The following is a 21,526-nucleotide window of genomic DNA, read 5'->3' on the forward strand; positions in this document are numbered from 1 at the left end:
ACGTTGATTAATGATTGTCAACTTAAAAACAAATATTATATAGTAAATGATATTATTTACATTAAATTAATTGATTTTCATGAGTCTTTTTTAGATATGGTTAAGGATTAATATGAGACTTAATCAATAATTTGCTTTGAACTTAAATTATTTATCAAATTTGAGACAGAAATGTTGAAAAGTGAATGGATTGATTAGGGGTAATCTCGTACATAAATTACCAAATAAGCCAAAAAACACATTCACCATTTCAGACCCAATAATTGCCAGTTCAATTTAACGGAATCTCCGCTTCTCCGTTGCAACCCTTAAACCCTCAAGATCCAACTATAAAAACCTCAGTATTTTCACTCATAATTCCAACACCAAATTCCCAGTACTCATTCAAATCCAAACCCAAAATCCAAATCTCAATTGGGGCTTAAGAAAAAGATGAAAGCTTCAATCAAATTTCGTGAGGAGCAGAAACCGTTAATCAGAGCCAAAGTTCCTCTCAGTATACTTAACGTTCCGTTCCAATCAGGAATTGTTGCCGGCGAATCGAAAGAGTTATCGTTGAGTCTCGGTACTTTATTCGATTCTGGACCGTCTTTTAAATTCGCTTATCGTCCTAATGATTCGGCAAACCCGTTTAGTTTTGTGTTCAAAACTGGGATTGGACATTTCGGGTCCCCGATTTCCAGCCCGTTTACTATGAGTGCTGAGTTCAATTTGATTGGGAATCAAAACCCTAGTTTCTTCATTCACTTCAAACCTAATTTCGGTGATTTTTGCGTGAAGAAATCGCACTCCTCTTCGGCCCTCACGAAGAGTTTGAGCTCGAAATCGAACGGCGTTAACGGCGTTGGTCCAATTCACGACGGTTTCGAGAAGCCTTTAGTGAAACCGGCGTTTCTCGGCGGTAAAGTTGGGGTTTTGCCATCGGAATCGGCCGTCGCTGGAGCAGTGGAGAATTTGTTCTCCGGCACGGCGGTCAGCGCACGGACTTCGTTCCCGGTGAGAAACCGTGCGGTGGTGAATTTCAGGTGGGGTCTTAGGTTTCCGACGGTTTCTCCGGCGGAGGATCCGGATACTGTTATACTTGGGAAGAACGACGTGTTTTCGCAGGCGGGGATTTCGTTCAGGCAATGTCCGCTGCTGGTGATGAATAAGATTGGCATCGAACACGTGGCGAAAGACGATTCGAAGAAAGGGATGAATGTGCTAGAGAATACTGATTTGGCAAAGGTGTGTTTGGATGTGAAGCAGCAATTGGAGACAATACAAGCTGAGAATGGATTATTAAGAAATGCTTTGAATGATTTAAGATCTGAAATATCTTCAACAAAATTTATTTTTTCGACTAATGAATCTAATGGGAAAGGAACTGAAGATACTGCTAATGAGGAGTTGAAGAAGAAGAAGGCATCGGTGGGAGCTACTGGAGCTTAAATTAGGTGACATTGCTTCATGTTTAAATGTTTTGATCCTATGTTTTTGTTAAAAAGTTTTCTGTTGTTTATGGTGGGATAGAGTAATATTGGATCTTGTTAAAAGAGTTTTTGAGGATTTAAGGTGAAGTAAATCAGTAATAATAGAAAAACAGCTTGTTTTGATAAGGATCTTGATAGTATAGTATGGAGGAAAAGTGATGGTCTAAAATGTAGTACTATATTGATATGCTATACTTATAAGTTCAAGTTCTAGTTTTGAGAGCTTATTACCTTGTTTGGTAATCCACATTTCGTTTATTATGCAATTTTAGTATATTGTCTAAATCTAATATCACATTATGTATTTCTATGGGAAAAAAATATCAACAACAATATCTCAATACCAAATCATCACTAACATATGTTGCTCCATTAAAATGCACGTGGTAAATATAAACATAAAACAAGGATAACAGGTGGGTGTCCTACTGGGAGGTTTGCCCCTTGCTCCGTTATACTAATTTTTTTTATTTACCATAAACGACGGGAGTTTCGGACTAATGGTAAAGTTGCGTCTGTATGACCTATAGGTCACGAGTTCGAGCCGTGAACGCAGCCACTAATCCTTGCATTAGGATAGACTGTCTACACCACACTCCTTGAGGTGTGACCCTTCCCTGGACCTTACGTAAACACGAAATGTCTTGTGCACCGGGCTGTCTTTCATTTATAACTTAACAATTGGCTTTAGAAAGTAAAAGTCGTTCTTTTAAACACTCGGCCAATTCATCATTCTTCCAAAAAAAATCATTTTGCCAATTCTTTTTATTGGGTTGCATAAATCTATCTATATCTATACTAAAGAACGAAAATCCTTAGCAAAATATTATTTGCATTTTTTACCCTTTAAATATAAATTTAACACTAGACAAAATAGTCATTCTATTTACCTAATATTAAAATTAATAAAAATTTTGCTAATTATATCTTTCCTAATTATATAGGAACTCCTAATATTTAGGACTTTAAACATTAAAACCAACTAACATTTTATGTTATATAGTTCTTTCCTTTTAGATTTTATTACTTGAACATAAAATAAGTTAAACAATAATTCTAAACTAAATGTTAAAAGACGCTTGACTAAACATTCTTTTACCAAATTCTAGAAAATTTCAACTCTTCTTCTTATATGTCGTTTCAATTTGAAGTGTTAGGACTAAAATATCAAAAATAAATTTAAACTGAAGCATTTATTTAATAAATACTTAATCTATCTATCTATCTATCTATCTATCTATCTATCTATCTATCTATCTATACTATATTAAAAGCACGAATGCCTTAGTGAAATGTTGTTCGCCTTTTTATTCTTTAAAAATAGATTTCAAATTAGACAAAATTGTAATTCAATTATTTCCAAAAATTTAGGACTTTCCAATCACCTAAAATATAGGTTACTAAAGTTTTTCTTATTTGAATTAATATTTAAGACTTTAAAATCAATTAATATTCTATCTTGTATAGATTATTTCCTTTTTAAAACTACTAGTTTCTGGACATGTGCATTGCACGTGTATTCCAAGTTATTTTTATTAGACTTTGAATTAATCAGATGAGATTATTGAAACATATTTTGAGCAACAAATAAACCAAGGGTTGAATAAGATTAATCCTCCTATTAAGAAAATACTGGAAAAATAAGGGTAAAACAAAGAAGGAAAAAAAGATAAATAGACAAGTGAGGGTTGCTTAGTTGGTAAAGTATCTTCACCTATGACCGTTAGGTCCTGGGTTTGAGTCACGCTGGAGGAGAAGTGTGAAAACACTATAGATCCTCCTAATTTGGGAGAGAATTTTAAAAAAAGAAAGATATATACATTACTTGGTCTAGGAGAGGTGGCATGTCACCTCTCTATAGATGAAGGCTATATACATATATAAGATGGTGATACGTTCAATATCAATATACTCTCAATAATCTTCGGAGAAACTGGAGTACAATTTCTCTATAAAAACTTTCTTCTAGCGCCAAAGGAGGTTGTTAACATGTAACGACCCGGCCGGTCGTTTTGAGCTCTAGCGTGTCGTTCGACGGTTTGAGACCTTGAGTAGCTTCACTTCATGTATTATGACTTGTACGCGTGGTCGAAGTTGAATTTCAGAAAGTTCAGAGTTGATTCAGATGAAAAATTCTAATTTCGGAAGCTTTAAGTTGGAAGAAGTGACTAAGGTTTGACTTTTGCATAAACGACCTCGGAATCAGGATTTGAAGGTTCCAATAGGTTCGTATGGTGATTTCGGACTTTTGCCACTCCTTCCGCACGTGCGATTACACCAGTCTTCAACAGCAACAACATCTCCTCAAATCCGAATTCCAACCCGTTTTCAAATCCGAGGCCTCTGGGACCCCATCCAAACGTGCCAACACATCCCAAAACGTATCACCATCTTATCACATTGAGTTGTTGGCAAGTTATTTGAGAAACGGTAAAGTTTATACTCACTTTGTGTTCATATACTATATCGTAAGCATGTGCCTCGTAATTTGATAATTCTTTTCCATTCTTGTGGAGCGGGCCGAACGCCTCAGTAGGATTATGTACCAAACTCTTATGGGAGCGGGCCGTTCGCCTCGGCAGTATAATAGATGCATCTATGGTTCGTTATGTTCGACCCTCGACAGTGCACACATTATTATGGGATTTGGCCGTTCGCCTCGACTTTATCATATTCCTAATGGGATCGGGCCATATGACCTCGGCATAATCGTGCGTTGTATCGCTAACAGTCCGAATACTCACGAGATTTTTCTTCCACTGATGCCTTGCACTTTATATGGTATTTCTTATTCATTTGATATTGGCACATGGCATTTTCCGAGCTGTTGAGATAGGATACGAGATTGAGAAGTTTATATCATTAAAGAAATTTTGAAAGATTATGCTGGTTATCATTTTATCTCACTATTACTGTTGTGCTTCATATCTGTTTAGGATTTAGCATACTGCTTTATTGGACCTCTAGTAAGTATCAATGTCGACCCCTCATCACTACTTCTCCAGAGTTAGGCTAGATACTTACTGGGTATGCGTTGATGTACGTACTCATGCTACACTTCTGCACTAAATGTGCAGGATCTGACAGGTTCATTTGGTGATCATCTGGGCGCGTAGGCATAACTGCTGATGAGACTTTATGGTGAGCTGCATACCAGGCTACGTATCGCAGCCCACAAAGTCTTCATTGTACTATTTACTTTATCCTGTCTTATTTACATTACAGACAAATGTTGTATTATTATTGTACTCCTTAGTAAATGCTCATGCACTTGTGACACCGGATTTTGGGATGTTCTAGAAGTTGTTTGTGATTTTGCTTAGCATTTACATTGTTTTACTTGTTTAATATTTAAATTATATTGACCTACGACTTTAACGCATTTATGTCTCCACCTAACAAGTTTCATGATTTTAAAAATAATAAAATAAATAATTAAGTTGTTAGTTCACCGTTGGCTTGTCTAACAGTGACGTTGGGCACCATCACGACCTATATGTGGGTTTTGGGTCGTGACAGCTTGGTATTAGAGCTCTAGGTTCACTTGGGTCTCACGAGTCATGAGCAAGTCTAGTAGAGTCTTGCGGATCAGTATGGAGACGTCTGTACTTATCTTCGATAGGCTATAGGGCTGTTAGGAGCACTTCTCCTCTTGATTCTTCTTCGTGCGGTTTGATTTCATTGGGGTTTATGCCTCCATTTCCTTTCTACTCAATCTTATGCGACGTGGAGAATTTGTTATCAAGTGGGCATCGAGGAGTTGTAGTGGTACTACAAACGTGGTACATGATGTTCCTCTCTGTGTATTCGAGCATGCTATTATCGTCGCCTTGCGGAAGCGTGTTCTGTCGTTTCAGCTCAGTATCTGTATTTCCTATGGTTTCGAGGCTATGCACAGATTATTATGATGTTCATGCGTTGTTATCCCACAGTGTTGATGTAATGATAGGGTACTTGTTATGTGCAGAGGCAATGAATGACTCGAAATGAGGATTTCTTAATGCATGGTTTAGAGGTTCGACATTTAATTCCAGTGGAGGAAAGGCAATCGGGCTATGGATTTCAAGCTTTGGTTGATAGAGTAACGAGACTTGATATTTTCGAGCGTGGTAGAATTTTCACTTGTGATGTGGTATCGTCGTCCTTGTTTGAACGCATTAAGGTTCGCTGGGGTTATGGTCTTCTTTGGTTCGCCTTCGGGGCAGGGTGTGGTAAAAGAGTGTCTAAAAAACAATTGTCAGAGATGGCGGTGTGTAGCGGTTTCAGAATCAAATCAGTGTTTCGAATGCTGATAGCTCGAGAAGGATGATCTTCGAGGAGGCTTAGAGTCGGTAGCAATTTATTAGTTCAGGTTCTACAAAGATGGATTTTGATTTGAGGCAACATTTGGGCAGCGAAGGATGAGGATGGACATGGTGAGAGGTGTCTCGTGGCGATTGAATTGCTAGCAGGACAAGTATGAAAAGCAGAGGTCGAAAAGTTGTTTAAGGAGGTGGTTCAACCGAAGTGGGAGTGGCGGAGTAGCATATGGATTATGTGGTAGGATAGTCACAAACCTTGAGAAAAGTTTAGAGTGATTTGAGAATCATGGTGGAAAGTGACTAGGTCTATGGATTTTATTTGGGATGGAGGCTACTGCACTGAGGAAGATTGAATATGGCAAAGAAGAGTTTACCTGAAATGAAGAGGGGTGTGAAACCTTGATTATCGTTTTGTATGCAACATGACTTCGAGTTTGGAACGTATTGTCGGACTTTCAGTTGATGTCAATGGGGAATAAACAGACTCTTACAACTGGTGGACGAGCATGGGCTCAAGAGGGTTTACTGATTTCGTGGTGGTTGTACCCAATGCAGTGTCGTTGGAAGATGTCAGTATGGAAATTTCCACAGGTGGGCTATCTACTGTGAGCAGGTCAGCGGTTGTGTGATTTCTGATGAAGCTTCTATGAGGAGTTCTACTTACTACCCAGTGGGAGGTCGAATAGTCAATTGTGGCTGATAATTCAGGATGTTCAATGAAGAGTTTAATAAGATATTTTGAGAGGTTTGGCGAGTTAATGGTGCAGGCTCATAGTAATTGGGAAGGAGGAATCTTCGTGGATTCTAGATTTATATGCTTGTAGCTTAAAGCTAAGTGGGGGAGCCCACCGCCTACGATTGGATAGCGTGGTTATCTACTTGTGCAGTTTCTGGTTATTGGTGCATTGGTGGATTATTTATGACTAAGAAAAAGAAAACATCAGGGGTAATTCGAGCAAAGTACTTGATGAATGTGTGCTATATTTTGCCTTATTGATTCATGTGCAGGTTTTGGGAAGACTCAGAGTTTATGTTTCTTGTGGATGTAATGTACAAGGAAAAGAATTCATCAGGTTGCTTCTTCGGGACCGTTCATGTGCTAACAGAGTGTTGGAGCTTGATTATACTCGGGACCAGGTCAGAGTGGGTGACTCTTAATAGTGGTTCTAATGGGTTCAAGGATGTAAGCGCTATGTCTAATGATTTTGGTTCCGTTGTGTGGTTAAGGATCGAGTTGTTGTAGTGGGTATTGAGAAAATGTGATCTCGTGATTTGGGTCACTCGGGATGAGTGGTGATCGAGTTTCGTTATATTTTTGAATGGAACTATTATTATTTATAAGGCATGTCAAGAGTAAATTGGAGGAAGTTGGGTCGGTTGGTAATGGTTTGAATCAGCATGATTGTGGCAATGATCAGTTCCTTCGGCACGTTAAGTTATACAGGTGGTTGGTGGTTGTACGTGTGGCTTGACCTCCACCATAATTTGATTGATTTGGGAGGTATTTGATTCTAATGGCCTTGTTATGTGTAAATGGATCCCGGAAGAGTTATGGCGGTATAAACCACGACTTAAGGTTTGTATTTTTCTGCGGCTATGGTAATTCAGTTGTGTGTTGAAATGGTTCTTCTGAGATATGTTGAGTGAAAGGGGTTCTAGATGATGAGGTGTTCATTCTATTGGTAGTTTAGGAGTTATGACAGAATTCTTGTACTCTCGCGTAGCGACATGATAGGTCCAGTGAGCGCCATATGAATTGGAAGTTGAGGATCAAGGTTGCAGTTCGGCGTTGATAAGAATGTCACGAGCTCGGAGGAGCGGGGGAGGATTTCAGATGTTCAGAGTATGCTACCATTATTTTTGGGCAGCCTGAGGATGGTATGTTTTGTGGTAGGAGTGTTAGGTATAGAAATGCGGATACTTGGCTAGTATTATAGAAATAACATAGTCGATGGCCATTAATGTTCGGATTTTACTACCTGGTGCGGAAGGTTGTGGGAGTAGATTCCACGGGAAAATTGTATAAGTGTGACATGTTGGTCACTGAATTGTTAAAAATTAAAACCAAGTATGGAGATTATGGTACTATCGCTAATGTGAGAGTTTTGCCTGTAAGGCGCTCTATTCCTTCGGTTGTGGACTATGGGAGTTAGTTCCGGATTGGATGGCTGCTCGTGTGTCTCATGAATAGGGCCATTGGATCCTTGAAAGGTTGTTGGCCCAGTATGGTATGATTAGAATCGGTTTGAGGTCCGTTGGTGGGTTTAATGTAAATATGTGCTCTACGTCAGGTCGGATGTGTTCATTCGTCATAGCATTTCTTACGAAGGAGTCTTCGAGCATTGGATGTTATTCTTGTCGTCAGCTGTTCCATATAATACTTTGTTATGCCAGGTGAGTTGTGAAACAGCTTGATTATTTGCACATGTGTTGTGATCTCATGTAATTTGCGGTGTTATATGAGCAAGATGGCTCTCGAGATGCAGGTCATTTATTGCACCTTAGTCGTACTTAGGTTTTGTAGCGTATGGCGCTCTCCGTCTCCCCAGGGATTGCGTTGTGCACTTGGTGTGCTTGTGGTCGATATTCAGGCATTTTGTGGGTATGAGAATTCTAGCTTGGTAGGTATTTCCTTATAGATTGTTATGTATGGATCGTGTGGCATGCCACCATGAGTATGTTATTTAAATCGGGTTGCACGCCGCAACAGTGAGATGTTGAGTACGGTTCCCTATATCTATTTTTGTGTATTTTGTTTCTCATTCTCTGAGAACGGTTCATAGCGTCTGCTCGACCGTTTTATTCGTTACGCGGGTTGGGTAGTTCATTTCCAAAGTTTGTTCTTCCTTATGTATCATATTCAAGTTATAGCTTGTTGGCGCATTGATGGCGTCACATAAGATCTTGGTCATGTTTGAGGTGGCTCATTTTCGGAGCAACTTGTACTGGGTGAGACGAGGTTATTAGATCTGAAATTGGTGCGATCGGGTTTATGTAAGGTATATTAAAGAGGGAATGTCACTATATAGTTCAGAATGAGGTAACGGTTCTCGCCAAACGGAGAAAATCTGTGAGTTATTGATTTGACAAGTGATTATGAGTTCCTGTGCATCTCTTTCATCGTTGTAGTATTGTGAGGGTTGAGACAGGGTTTATATGTGTTATGAGGTATACTACGGGCACCAGGTTAGTGAATTTGTAGCTATTGTGCTTGGAGGAGGTTATTATGAGCAGACGACTTATGTGGTGCATGGTGTGATTTCAGATTAGGTGCATCATCAGGTTTTGGTACAGTGTGTAGGGATTGATGCGGTTTTCGCATGTTAGAATCGGATCTCGTGGAGAATTCCAGATGTTAGAATTTGGTTCTAAGGCTTGTTAGCTAAGGTTATAGGGAGGATCTTCAATCTGGCTCGAGCTAATGTGCTCTCATGGGTTGTGGTGGCACGGGCAGGTGCACGAGGTGTTGAACAGTAATTTTGGACAACTCCAAAACAATTCTTGGCACGTTTGAGGACGAATGTATGTTTAAGTGGGGGAGAATGTAATGACCCGACTGGTCATTTTGATCTCTAGCGCGTCGTTTGGCGGTTTGAGACCTTGAGTAGTTTCACTTCATGTATTATGACGTGTACGCGTGGTCGGAGTTGAATTTTGGGAAGTTCAGAGTTGATTCAGATGGAAAATTCTAATTTCGGAAGCTTTAAGTTGGAAGAAGTAACTAAGGTTTGACTTTTTAGTAAACTATCTTGGAATCAGGATTTGAAGGTTCCAATAGTTTCGTATGATGATTTCGGACTTGGGCGTGTGTTCGGGTTGAGTATCGGGTGGTCCGGGAGCATTTCGACGCTTAATTTGGAAAGTTGGCATTTTGAAGGTTTTAGGATGATGTTATCGACGTACGTTTGAGGTTCCGAGCCTTGGAATAGGTTCGTGTTGTGATTTATGACCTGTACGCAAAGTTCTGCGTCATTTTGAGATGTTTAAGTGTAATTTGGACGCGTTCAGAGAAGTTTGAAGGTTGGAAAGTTGAAAGAAGGGTTTTGGCCGTCGATTCGTAATATTGATGTTATTTGATGTGATTTGAGGTTTCGACAATGTTCGTATCGTGTTTTGGGATGTGTTGGCACATTTGGATGGGGTCCCGGGGGCCTATGGTTTGAAAATGGGTTGGAATTCTGATTTGAGGAGATGATGTTGCTGCTGAAGATTGGTATAATCGCACCTACGGAAGGAGTGGCCGCAATTGCGGTCATGCATGTGCGTAGGGATCATTGCAGGTGCGATTTTTGTGGAGGAGGACTGGAGGCGCAGGTGCGAGGAAAATTCCGCACATGCGAAGTCACGGATGCAGAGAAAAGATCGCAGGAGCGGAGTTGGTCACGCAGGTGCGTAAACACAGAAGCCCTTGTGGTCCGCAAAAGCGAAAGCGCAGATGCGCTGCTTGGGGCGCAGAAGGAGGGCAGCTTACTTGAGCTGAAGCCGCAACTGCGATGGATTTTTCGCAGGTGCGGAACCGCAGAAGCGGTTAGTTGTTCGCAGGTGTGAAGGTCGATGGGCAGTGGGGTGCTTTTAATCCGAAGACTTAGCCCATTTCTCTCACATTTTCATTTGGTTGGGAGATTTTTAGAGCTCTTGGAGGGAAGATTTTCATCATCCATGTCAAGGTAAGTAATTACCGCATATTGTGAGTTAAATACATGGTTTATATGTGAAAATTAGTAGAAATTTGGGATTTTGGTAAAAAAACCTAGAATTTGGTATATTTGGATTTTTACCACGAAATTGGACGTGGAATTTGGGATAAATCATATATTTGAGTTCGTAACTTTACGGGTAATGAGAATCTTCAAGAATTTTTGGAATTCGAGCACGTGGGCCCGAGGGTTCAACTTTGTTGACTTTTCGAGCGGAGTTGAGAATCACTATAAATTGTTAAATTATACGCATTGGAGTATATTTTGACGGAGTTGTTCATTGTTTGACTAGTTTCGTAATGTTTGGCTTTGAGTTGAGGTATTAGAGAGGCGTTGGAGCTGGTTATGGAACTTTAGAGCGAGGTAAGTCTCCTGTCTAATCCTGCGAGGGGGAATTTACCCTGTAGGTGTGTATTCTTATGTGCTACTAGTTGTGGGAGCTACGTACGCACGAGGTGACGAGAGTCCGTACGTAGCTAAAGCATGTTTATGTCCGGGTAGACTTAGGACTTTATCATGTAATATTTGAATTATTTGAACTCATTATACTGGTTTAATTAATTGAAATTATAATTGAACTGATTTAGAAATATATGCATATATATTAGGTCGAGCCTTATCACCTTGAGTTGTTGGCAAGTTTTTTGAGAAACAATAAAGGTTATACTCACTTTGTGTTCATATACTGTATCGTAAGCACGTGCCTCGTAATTCGATAATTCTTTTCCATTCTTGCGGAGCGGGCCGAATGCCTCAGTAGGATTATGTACCACACTCTTATGAGAGCGGGTCGTTCGCCTCGACAGTATAATAGATGCATGTATGGTTTGTGTCGTTCGACCCTCGGCAGTGCACACATTATTATGGGATCGGGCCGTTCGCCTCGGCATTATCATATTCCTTATGAGATCGGGCCGTATGACCTCGACATAATCGTGCGTTGTATCGCTAACAGTCTGAATACTCACGAGATTTTTCTTCCACTGATGCCTTGAACTTTATATGGTATTTCTTATTCATTTGATATTGGCACATGGCATTTTCCGAGCTGTTGAGATAGGATACGAGATTGAGAAGTTTATATCGTTAAAGAAATTTTGAAAGATTATGCTGGTTATCATTTTTTTCCACTATTACTGTTGTACTTCATATCTGTTTAGGATTTAGCATACTGCTTTATTGGACCTCTAGTAAGTGTCGATCTCGACCCCTCGTCACTACTTCTCCGGGGTTAGGCTAGATACTTACTGGGTATGCATTGTTGTACATACTCATGCTACACTTTTGCAATAAATGTGCAGGATCTGGGTGCATAGGCGCAGCTGCTGAAAAGATATTGTATTATTATTGCACTCCTTAGTAAATACTCATGCACTTGTGACACCAGATTTTGGGATGTTCTTGTAATGACCCGACTTACCATTTTGAATATTTACGCTCCTTTCAACTATTTGAAGTCTTGAATGGCTTCATATGATGTATTATGACGTGTGTGAATCGTCGGTTTTGTTGTTTCAGGTGTTTCAGGATTAGTTCGGAAGAATATATTTCATGTTGGAAACTTAAATAAAAAGGGTTGACCAGAGTTTTGACTTTTTGTAAACGACCCCGGAATAAAGTTTTGATGATTCCAATAGATCCGTATGGTGATTTTGGACTTAGGATTGTGTCCGAAAATTTATTTGGAAGTCTGTAGTTAAATTAGGTTTGAATTGGCTAAAAGAGAAATTTAAGTTTAGAAGTTTAACCGGGGAGTTAACTTTTTGATATCGGGGTCGGAATCCGATTCTGGAAATTGCAATAGGTCCGTTATGTCATTTATGACTTCTGTGCAAAATTTGAGGTCAATCGGACCTGATTTGATAGGTTTCGGCATCGAATGTAGAAGTTGGAATTTCTTAGTTTCATTAAGCTTGAATTGGGGTATGATTCGTGGTTTTAGCATTGTTTGATATGATTTGAGCTCTCGGTTAAGTTCGTATGATATTTTAGAATTTGTTGGTGTATTTGGTTAAGGTCCCGAGGGCCTCGGTAAGTTTCGTATGGTTAACGGATCAAAACTTAGACTTGGAGAAATTCTAGAAAATTTCCAGTTCTGGTGCAATCGCACCTGCGGTAGAATGGGTCGCAGGTGCACGACCGCAAAACTGACACAATGGTCGCAGATACGGCCTGGGCTAAGGAGGGCAGTGGTCGCAGAAGCAGGCAGGTGGACCGCAGAAGCGGGTCGCACCTGCGGTTGGTCGATCGCAGAAGCGGAAAAATAGGATGGGAGTCGGTTTCGTAGAAGCGATGGAAATGTCGCATATGGGACTCCGCAGAAGTGGATTCAGGACCACAGAAGTGGAAACTCCGCATGTGCGGAAGACAGGACCGTAGAAGCGGCCTCGCAGAAGCGAGAAATTTGGCCACAGGTGCGAAAGCACTGGACAGTGTACAAAACAGAGGGGTTCTGACATTTTTGTCATTTTAGACCTTTCAAGCAAGGGTTGGGGCGATATTTCAGAGAAAATTTACGGAAAAACTTGAGGTAAGTCACTTGTGATCATTGTTAGTCAATAATATTGGATTATCATTGAGTATTTCGACTAGATTACGTATTTTTGAGGTGAAATTAGAGGATTTGGGCCTAGGGATTTCAAAATATGAATTTAAGATTTGAAGGTCGAGTTGATGTCGGATTTTGGTAAAATTGGTATGGTTGGACTCGTGGTTGAATGGGCGTTCATATTTTATAACTTTTGTCGGGTTCCGAGACGTGATTTTGAGTGAAATTTTGGATTTTGTTGGAAAATTAGTATTTTCATATGGAATTAATTTCAATAATTTGTATTGACTGAATCGAATTAATTGTGACTAGATTTGAGGCGTTCAGAGACCGATTCACGAGGAAAGAGTATAGTGGAGTAAAGAATTACACGGTTTGAGGTAAGTAACATTTCTAAACTTGGTTCTGAGGGTATGAATCCCCTAATTTTGTGTTATATCAATTGTTGGAGGTGACACACATGCTAGGTGACGAGCGTATGGGCATGCACCATAGAAATTGTGACTTAAATGAATTCTGTGGAGTTGTAAAATTAAAGAATCGTGCTATTATCCGAATATTCTCCACATGTTAGGAAAATTGAGCTGAGACTCGTATTAAAGATCATGTTTAGGCTACGTGCCGATATTTTGGGACCCATAAGGCCGTGTTGCTGTTGAATTTAATTGCTTAAAAATATACATTTCATGCTCAGTCATGTTCATCCATTGTGAGGATATTGATGGGATCGGGGCTGCCCGCTTGCAGCAGGCCATATTGGCTTTATATATATATATATATATATATATATATATATATAATTCTATGGATCGGGGCTGCCCACCTGCAGCAGGCCTTAAAGGCTTTATTATTATATGGATTCAGGACTGCCCACCTGCAGCATGCCATATCGTCTTTATATCACGCTTGAGCTGAAGGAGCCCTTCCAGAGTGTTCTCCCCCCATAGTGAGTGCAGATGATTTATATTCGGGATGGACTTCCCAGGGCATTGACTTGCCTTACTTATTTATATTCGGGATGGACTTCCCAGGGCACGTACTTGCCTTACTTATTTATAATTGTGATGAATTTTCCCTGGACATGGATCTTGTCCGAATCATTTATATTTGGGGAAAAATTTACCCCTGGGGTGGATTGGCCATTTACAGTGCTGAGTCACTAACTGTCACCTGATTTGTGTGTGTATGTATATATATATATGGGATGAATCTTTCCTGGACTGGATTGGCCATATATAGTGTTGAGTTTACCTGTTGAACATGAAAGCATGCCTACATTTATGTACTGTTATTTCTATACTGGACTGTACCTATTGAGCTCGTCATGGATCTTACCTAGGCTGGATTGGCCATATACAGTGTTGAGTTTACCTGTTGAACATGAAAGCATGCCTACATTTATGTACTGTTATTTCTATACTGGACTATACCTTCTGAGCTCGTCCCTACTTTCAGCCCAAAGGTTAGTCTTGTTAGTTATTGAGTTGGTTGTACTCATACTACACTCTGCACCTCGTGTGCAGATCCAGGTGCTTCCGGATACGACGACTGTTAGATCTTAGAGTGTTATCAGTTGGAGACTATCAAGGTAGCTGCTTGGCGTCCGCTGACCTTGACTCTCTTCCTTTCAGTTATTGTATTGTTCTATATTTTCAGACTTTGTTATCATTTAGATGCTCATGTACTCAGTGATACCGGGTTTTGGGAGTGTTTTGTATATGAAATTGTGAGGATTTCTATTGAATTCAAATATTATGTTTTCAAACTTAAAAGACATTGTGCTTTATTGAGGTTGTCAACTTGCCTAGTATTAAGATAGGCGCCATCACGACATGTAAAATTTTAGGTCGTGACAGTTCTAGGATTTGTTTATGGTCTGCTTAACATCTATATTGTTTTACTTGTTTAATATTTAAATTATATTGACCTACGACTTTAACGCATTTATGTCTCCACCTAACAAGTTTCATGATTTTAAAAATAATAAAATGAATAACTAAGTTGTTAGTTCACCGTTGGCTTGTCTAACGGCGACGTTGGACGCCATCACGACCTATAGTAGATTTTGGGTCGTGACACAATATGATCAAGCTTTTAAGTTGGTTAAGGAAATATTGGCCTTGGCTCCCCTGCAAGCCTTATATATTGTATTTCTTTGTGGCCTTAAAATAAATGGCATGCATCAATACATATTACTCTTAATAAATATTTTTTTGGTAATATTTCTAATAAACATTAATGATAATGTTGTATTTAGTAAGAGGGCTAAAATCCCTTGCTTCAAATAAGGGAAGATCAAAGTCTGTAGAAATAAGCATGGAGGGAGTTTAATACATACTATGCAAAAATCTAATGTGAAAAGGGAAAAAGAAAAAAATAATGCAAATACATGAAATAAAACACCAACCAACACATGGAACTTTGTACTTAATCATGACCAGAATATCCTATTGAGGGAGTAATTAAAAAAAATACTCAAATCCTTTCATGCTCTTTATAAAACAAACTAGTAAACTTACCCGCGCTTTGCGCGGGATTTAAGAAAAATTAATAAAATTAAAAAAAATTATCAAGTTAATAACAAATGTAGGTATTATCCCTCTTTTTATGAGAAATAAAATCGCAAATAAATAAACTACATTTGGCTTAATTCATCAATTTAGTTCATTTGTAGCAAATAATCTATATGATGTATAGTCAATTGTATATTACCAATGAAGATTATTTAAGTTTTATCTAATTAAGAAAGTCCAAGACTAATAAAAGTAAAAACTAAAATTAAAATAAAATTTGCATAGATTCTTAAAACTACTAACTACACAAATAAAATAAATTAAATTATTGTTAGTTGCATATTGAGAAGCTGAAAATTTCTATGAGAAAAAATACATATTTTCGGAAAAAAGATTATTAGGAGGACCTTCTCCTCTTACCTTGCAACATAAATATTAAAACTTTTATTTCGTTAATTTATTGTATTATTCTGGTAGTTAAAGCATGCTTTTATGGGATACATTTAATTGAGTAACTGTAATATTAAATTAGAGATAAGAACACACTTTTGTAACGATTCGGTCGGTCATTTTGAGTATTACAACCCCGTTTCCCTATTTACTGCTTATCCCGTGTTCTATTATAATTTTGTGACTCGTCGGAGAGGTTTCAGAATGAATTGGAATACTTAGTTCCAAGATTTAAAGCTCAAGTTGAAATAGTTGACCGGGTATTGACTTATGTGTAAACGACCCCAGAATAGATTTTTGATGATGCTAATAGCTCAGTATGGTAATTTTGGATATAGGGGCATGTCCGAAAATAAAATTATTTGGAAGTCCGTAGTTAAATTAGGCTTGAATTGGCTAAAATACAAATTTAAGTTTAGAAGTTTGACCTAGGAGTTGGCTTTTTTATATCGAGGTCGGAATCTGATTTTAAAAATTAGAATACATCCGTTATGTCATTTATGACTTGTGTGCAGAATTTGAGGTCAATCAGACTTGATTTGATAGGTTCCGGCATCGAATGGAGAAGTTAAAAATTCTTAGTTTCATTAAGCTTGAATTGGGGTATGATTAGTGGTTTTAGCATTGTTTGATGTGATTTAGAGGTTCGACTAAGTTCGCATAATATTTTAGGACTTGTTGGTGTATTTGGTTGAGGTCCCGGGGGCCTCAAGTGAGTTTCAGATGATTAACGGATCAATTTCGGACTTAAGGAAATGCTGTAATTTTTCTGTTGCTGGTGTCTTCGCACCTGCGCATGAGGGAACGCAGGTGCGGCTCGCAGAAGCGACCTGGGGAAGGCTGGTTGGGAGGCATCGTAGAAGCGGCCCAACTCACGTAGAAGCGTGACTGCATATGCGGTTTGGACATCGCAGAAGCGACCTGTCACGACCCGAAATTTCCATCATCGGGACCGTGATGGCGCCTAATATTTCACTTACTAGGCAAGCCAACGTTAGGGAATCATTAAGCCACTTCTTATACATTTCGGTAAATAATAGCAAATAAGCTAAAAACGAGTTTAAAATGAGTGCGAAAATATATAATAGCCACAATATATATATATATATATATATATATATATATATATATATATACTACAACCCGAATCTGGAGTCACAATTCACGAACTTCTAAGATTTTCTTCTACAAATAAATGTTTGAAAGAAATACAACTGTTTTTGAAAGGAAAGAAACAGTATAAATGCAATGGCTAGAAGGGGACTCCAGGGTATGCGGACGCCGGCAAATCTACCTTGGGTCTCCTGTCGGATGAATCCAGCAACTAACCTCACGATCAGCTCGGACCAGCACCAAAATTTGTACAGGAAGTGCAGAGTGCAGTATCAGTACAACCGACCCCATGTACTGATAAGTGCCGAGCCTAACCTCGACGAAATTACGACAAGGCTAAGGCGGGTCACTCACACTACAACCTGTACGCAGTATATATATAATAAAAGCAGAATAGAAGAAAGCAGTAAAATGCAACAAATACGACAACTCCCGGAGATATATCAACAATGTTTAGAAAATTACCGATCCTTAAGTGCAAAAGAGAATACCGTAAGGCTAACACAACTCAGGGAATATAAACACATATGTTGTTGCGGCTCACAACCCGATCCCACCATATCACAATAACACAATCATAGTTCACCCTTATTCTACCAAACAATCTACCCTTATTACACTTGTTGCGGCGTGCAACCCGTTCCCACCGTACAATATCAATTCACCCTTATTACACCTGTTGCGGCGTGTAACCCGCTCCCACCGTACAATATAAATTCACCCTTATTCCACCTCAATATACCATCCTTATTCCTCCTGTTGTGGCGTGCAACTCTATCCCACCGTATCAATATTAATTACTCAGTATGTACAGAAATTTCACAATTTAAATCACAGAAATCCTTCACAATACTTCAACTCCAAACTGAAATAATTAGGAAACTTGTACACCATGAAAATTCACATAAGTAATACTACACAGCTAGACCAATTCAGAATCTACATCAGAAAGGTATCGGTAAACCAGCTTAAGCAAATAACAGGAGATAATGAAACTATGGAAGACTTAATATCATTAACCGGAGGAAACAATGTCTAACACGTAGCTGTCACAACACAAAATTCATGAAAGGTCGTGATGGCGCCGGACACTACTGTCACACCGAGACGATCCGCAGCCAGCAGTAAAGAAGTGAAATAAATATGAAACCGAGTAAATATATGAAATAAACATGTATAAAATGCGTGGTATAATTCCCCTTTTTACAATTTTACTTAAGCTCTCAATTAGCAAGTTCCCTCCGTAACCGGAGCATATATATAGAGATAGTGGATATCATCAAAGAGGTTGTCATAATTCAAATCAGGGAAAAATCTCAGATACACTGGCCTCTTGCCAAATATTACGCACGATTCCATGAGGATAATATATATATATAGGAAATGTCGAGGAAATGCCGAGGTGTACGGTCCGATCCAATATAAAAGTAAACTGTGCACTGCCGAGGGTCGAACGACGCGAACCATAGATGCATTTATTAACCTGCCGAGGCGAACGACCCGCTCCCATGAGAGTGTGGTACATAAATCCTGCCGAGGTGAACGACCCGATCCCATAAGAGTAGTAGAAAATACCCCGCTCGCGAATCATACGTGCGACGTGGTCAAACATAAATTTAAGGAATCACCCAGCTCGCTGATCATACTGGCGACACGGTCAAATATAAATTTAACATTAAAATCATCTCTTTCTTGATTCTTTTCAAAATAAGGAAAATTCAGCTTGTAGCTTTTTAAGGAAATTACCCCGCTCGCGAAACATACATACGACGCGGTTACACATAGATTTCTTCGGCTATTATAATATTCCTCAATTCTTTTCGAAATTACGAAGTTCAAATGAAACCTTTTAAATCTTAAGTTCTTCAATTTCAACTACTTTCAAAACATTTAATGAGCAGACTCAATCTCGCTCCCTCTCAAGGCAAGCAATAAACATAAATCAATAACAATATCAACAAGGTATGATGTGAGTATAAAACTACATGGACGTAGGTATAGCTAGTAGCTACGTACGGACTCTCGTCACCACAAGTAGAAGCACACAATAATTTTGTTCACCTATGAAGTTAATTCCCTCTTATAAGGTTAGAAAGGAGACTTACCTCGCTCCTTAGTTCCATAACCGGTTTTCGAGCCCTTCAAACAACTCGAATCGATGCCCAACGCTCCAAAACTAGCCAATAATTATGCAAACCCATTAATATACACTCGAATACTCATTATAATACAATTTATAGCAATTTCTAACCCCGATCGAAAAGTCGATAAAAATCACCCTTGGGCCCACGTGCCCGGATTCCGAAATATTTTGAAGATAATCATTACCAATAACCTTATGAACTCAAATATATGATTTATTCCCAATCCCATGCCCAATTTGTGGTCAAAATCCAAAATACTAAATTCTAGGTTTTCTACCAACCCCCCCAATTTCTACTAATTTCCATATTTAAATTCTTATACAAACCATGTATTTAACTTATAATAAGTGGAGATTACTTACCTTGAGTTACTTGCTGAAAATCTCCCCTAGAAGCTCTTCAAAATCGCCCAAACCAAATGAAAATGGGAGAAAAATGGGCCAAGTCCCGTTTATAAAGAACACACTGCCCAGCCCCATCCTTCGCACCTGCGGCTTCGCAGGTGCGAGAAACCTTCCACTTCTGTGTCTGCTTCTGCTTCTACGAGGTGCTTTCCGCTTCTGTGCTTGCGCAGATGCGGCCAAAAGCTTCGCACCTACTGTCCTTCACCTGGCCAGCCTGCCCCGCTTCTGTGACTCTAATGTCTCTTCTGCGCCCTCCGCACTTGCGGTCAAAACCTCGCAGGTGCGGGTATACCAGATATCACCTGCCTCAACTCTTCTTCAAATTCCAAATTCGATCCGTTAACCACCCGGAATCCACCCGGGGCCCTCGGGACCTTAACCAATTATACCAACACGTCCCAAAACACATTACGAATTTAGTCGAACCTCCAAATCACATCAAACAATGTCGAATTCATAAATTCCACCCCATTCCAAGCTTAATGAACTTTAGAATTTCAAGCTTCTACATTCGATGTCGAAACCTATCAAATCACGTTCGATTGACCTCAAATTTTGCACACAAGTCACATTTGACATTACAGACCTATTCCAACTTTCGGAATCGGAATCCGACCCCGATATCAAAAAGTTCACTTCCAGTCAAACTTCTCAAAAACCTTCAACTTTCTAACTTTCGCCAAATGACTCCAGAATGACTTACGGACCTCCAAATCCACTTCCAGATGCGCTCCCAATACCAGAATCACCATACTGAGCTATTTTAAAACTCGAAATCCCAAATGGACATTGATAACATTAAAATGTACTTCAACCCAAATTATGGAATTCTTCCAAAATACTAACTTCCACAATAGGTGTCGAAACGCTCCTGGGGCATCCAAAACCCGATCTGAATATACGCCCAAGTCCGAAATCATCATACGAATCTGCTGGTACCTTCAACTCCTGATTCCGAGGCCGTTAACTCTAAAATCCAATCTTAGTCAATTCTTCCAACTTAAAGCTTTCGAAATGAGAACTTTCTTTCCAATCAACTCCGAACTTCCCGAAATTCAATCCCGACCATGTGTACAAGTCATAATACCTGAAGTGAAGGTGCTCATGGCCTCAAACTGCCGAACGAGGCGCTAGAGCTCAAAACGACCGATCGAGTTGTTACAGTAGCAATTAGGCATGGGAACACAAGTAGAGTATGTAACAATTAAGACATGGAAAGAGGCAATATGAGAAAAACGGGAGAAAACAGGGAAAACAAGTAAATTGGCGGCGCATAAGTACTCGTCACCTCACAAATACGCCGCTCACATGAATTTCACATAGCAAATAGTCCGAGGGTTCCTAATTACCTCAAGTCATGGTTAGACACAACACTTACCTCGCTCCAAAGGCCACTCAATGCTCAATCACAACTTTTCCTCCAGAATACACCTCCAAACGACTCGTATCTATCCACAAACAACTCAATAATATCAATTATTGCTAAAGGAATCAATTACAATGCACAAATTTAGATTTCCCAAACTTTCCCCCCAAAAGTCAAAAATCGACCCCAGGCCCGCTTGGTCAAAATCCGAGGTTCGGACCAAAATTCATTTACCCATTCACCCCCGAGCCTGATTATGTAATTTGTTTCAAAATCCGACCTCAATTCGAGGTCTAAATTCCAAATATACAAAAATCCCTAATTCTACCCAAACCCCCAATTTCCACCATGAAAATCCTAGATTTTAGGTTGAAAACTCATGAAATGTAATGGGTAATTGAAAGAAAGTAGGTTAGATTCACTTACCAACAAATTGGGGAAGAAAATATTTTAGGAAAATTGCCTCTAGGTCTTCTAGTTTTGAAATTTTGAAGGAATGGCAAAAATCCCGTTTTGGT

The 21,526-nt window shown here is 39.3% G+C and overlaps 1 protein-coding gene across 1 annotated transcript; it reads left to right on the plus strand.

Moving 5' to 3' along the window:
• Positions 1-247: 247 nt before the first annotated feature.
• Positions 248-1,694, plus strand: LOC107818287 (uncharacterized). The gene has a single exon (XM_016644271.2). It carries the CDS (start codon positions 433-435, stop codon positions 1,429-1,431), a length of 999 nt encoding a protein of 332 aa, XP_016499757.1. The 5' UTR covers positions 248-432; the 3' UTR covers positions 1,432-1,694.
• Positions 1,695-21,526: the final 19,832 nt, after the last annotated feature.

Source organism: Nicotiana tabacum, chromosome 24 (genome assembly GCF_000715075.1).
Source record: "Nicotiana tabacum cultivar K326 chromosome 24, ASM71507v2, whole genome shotgun sequence".
Taxonomy (NCBI): Eukaryota; Viridiplantae; Streptophyta; class Magnoliopsida; order Solanales; family Solanaceae; genus Nicotiana; species Nicotiana tabacum.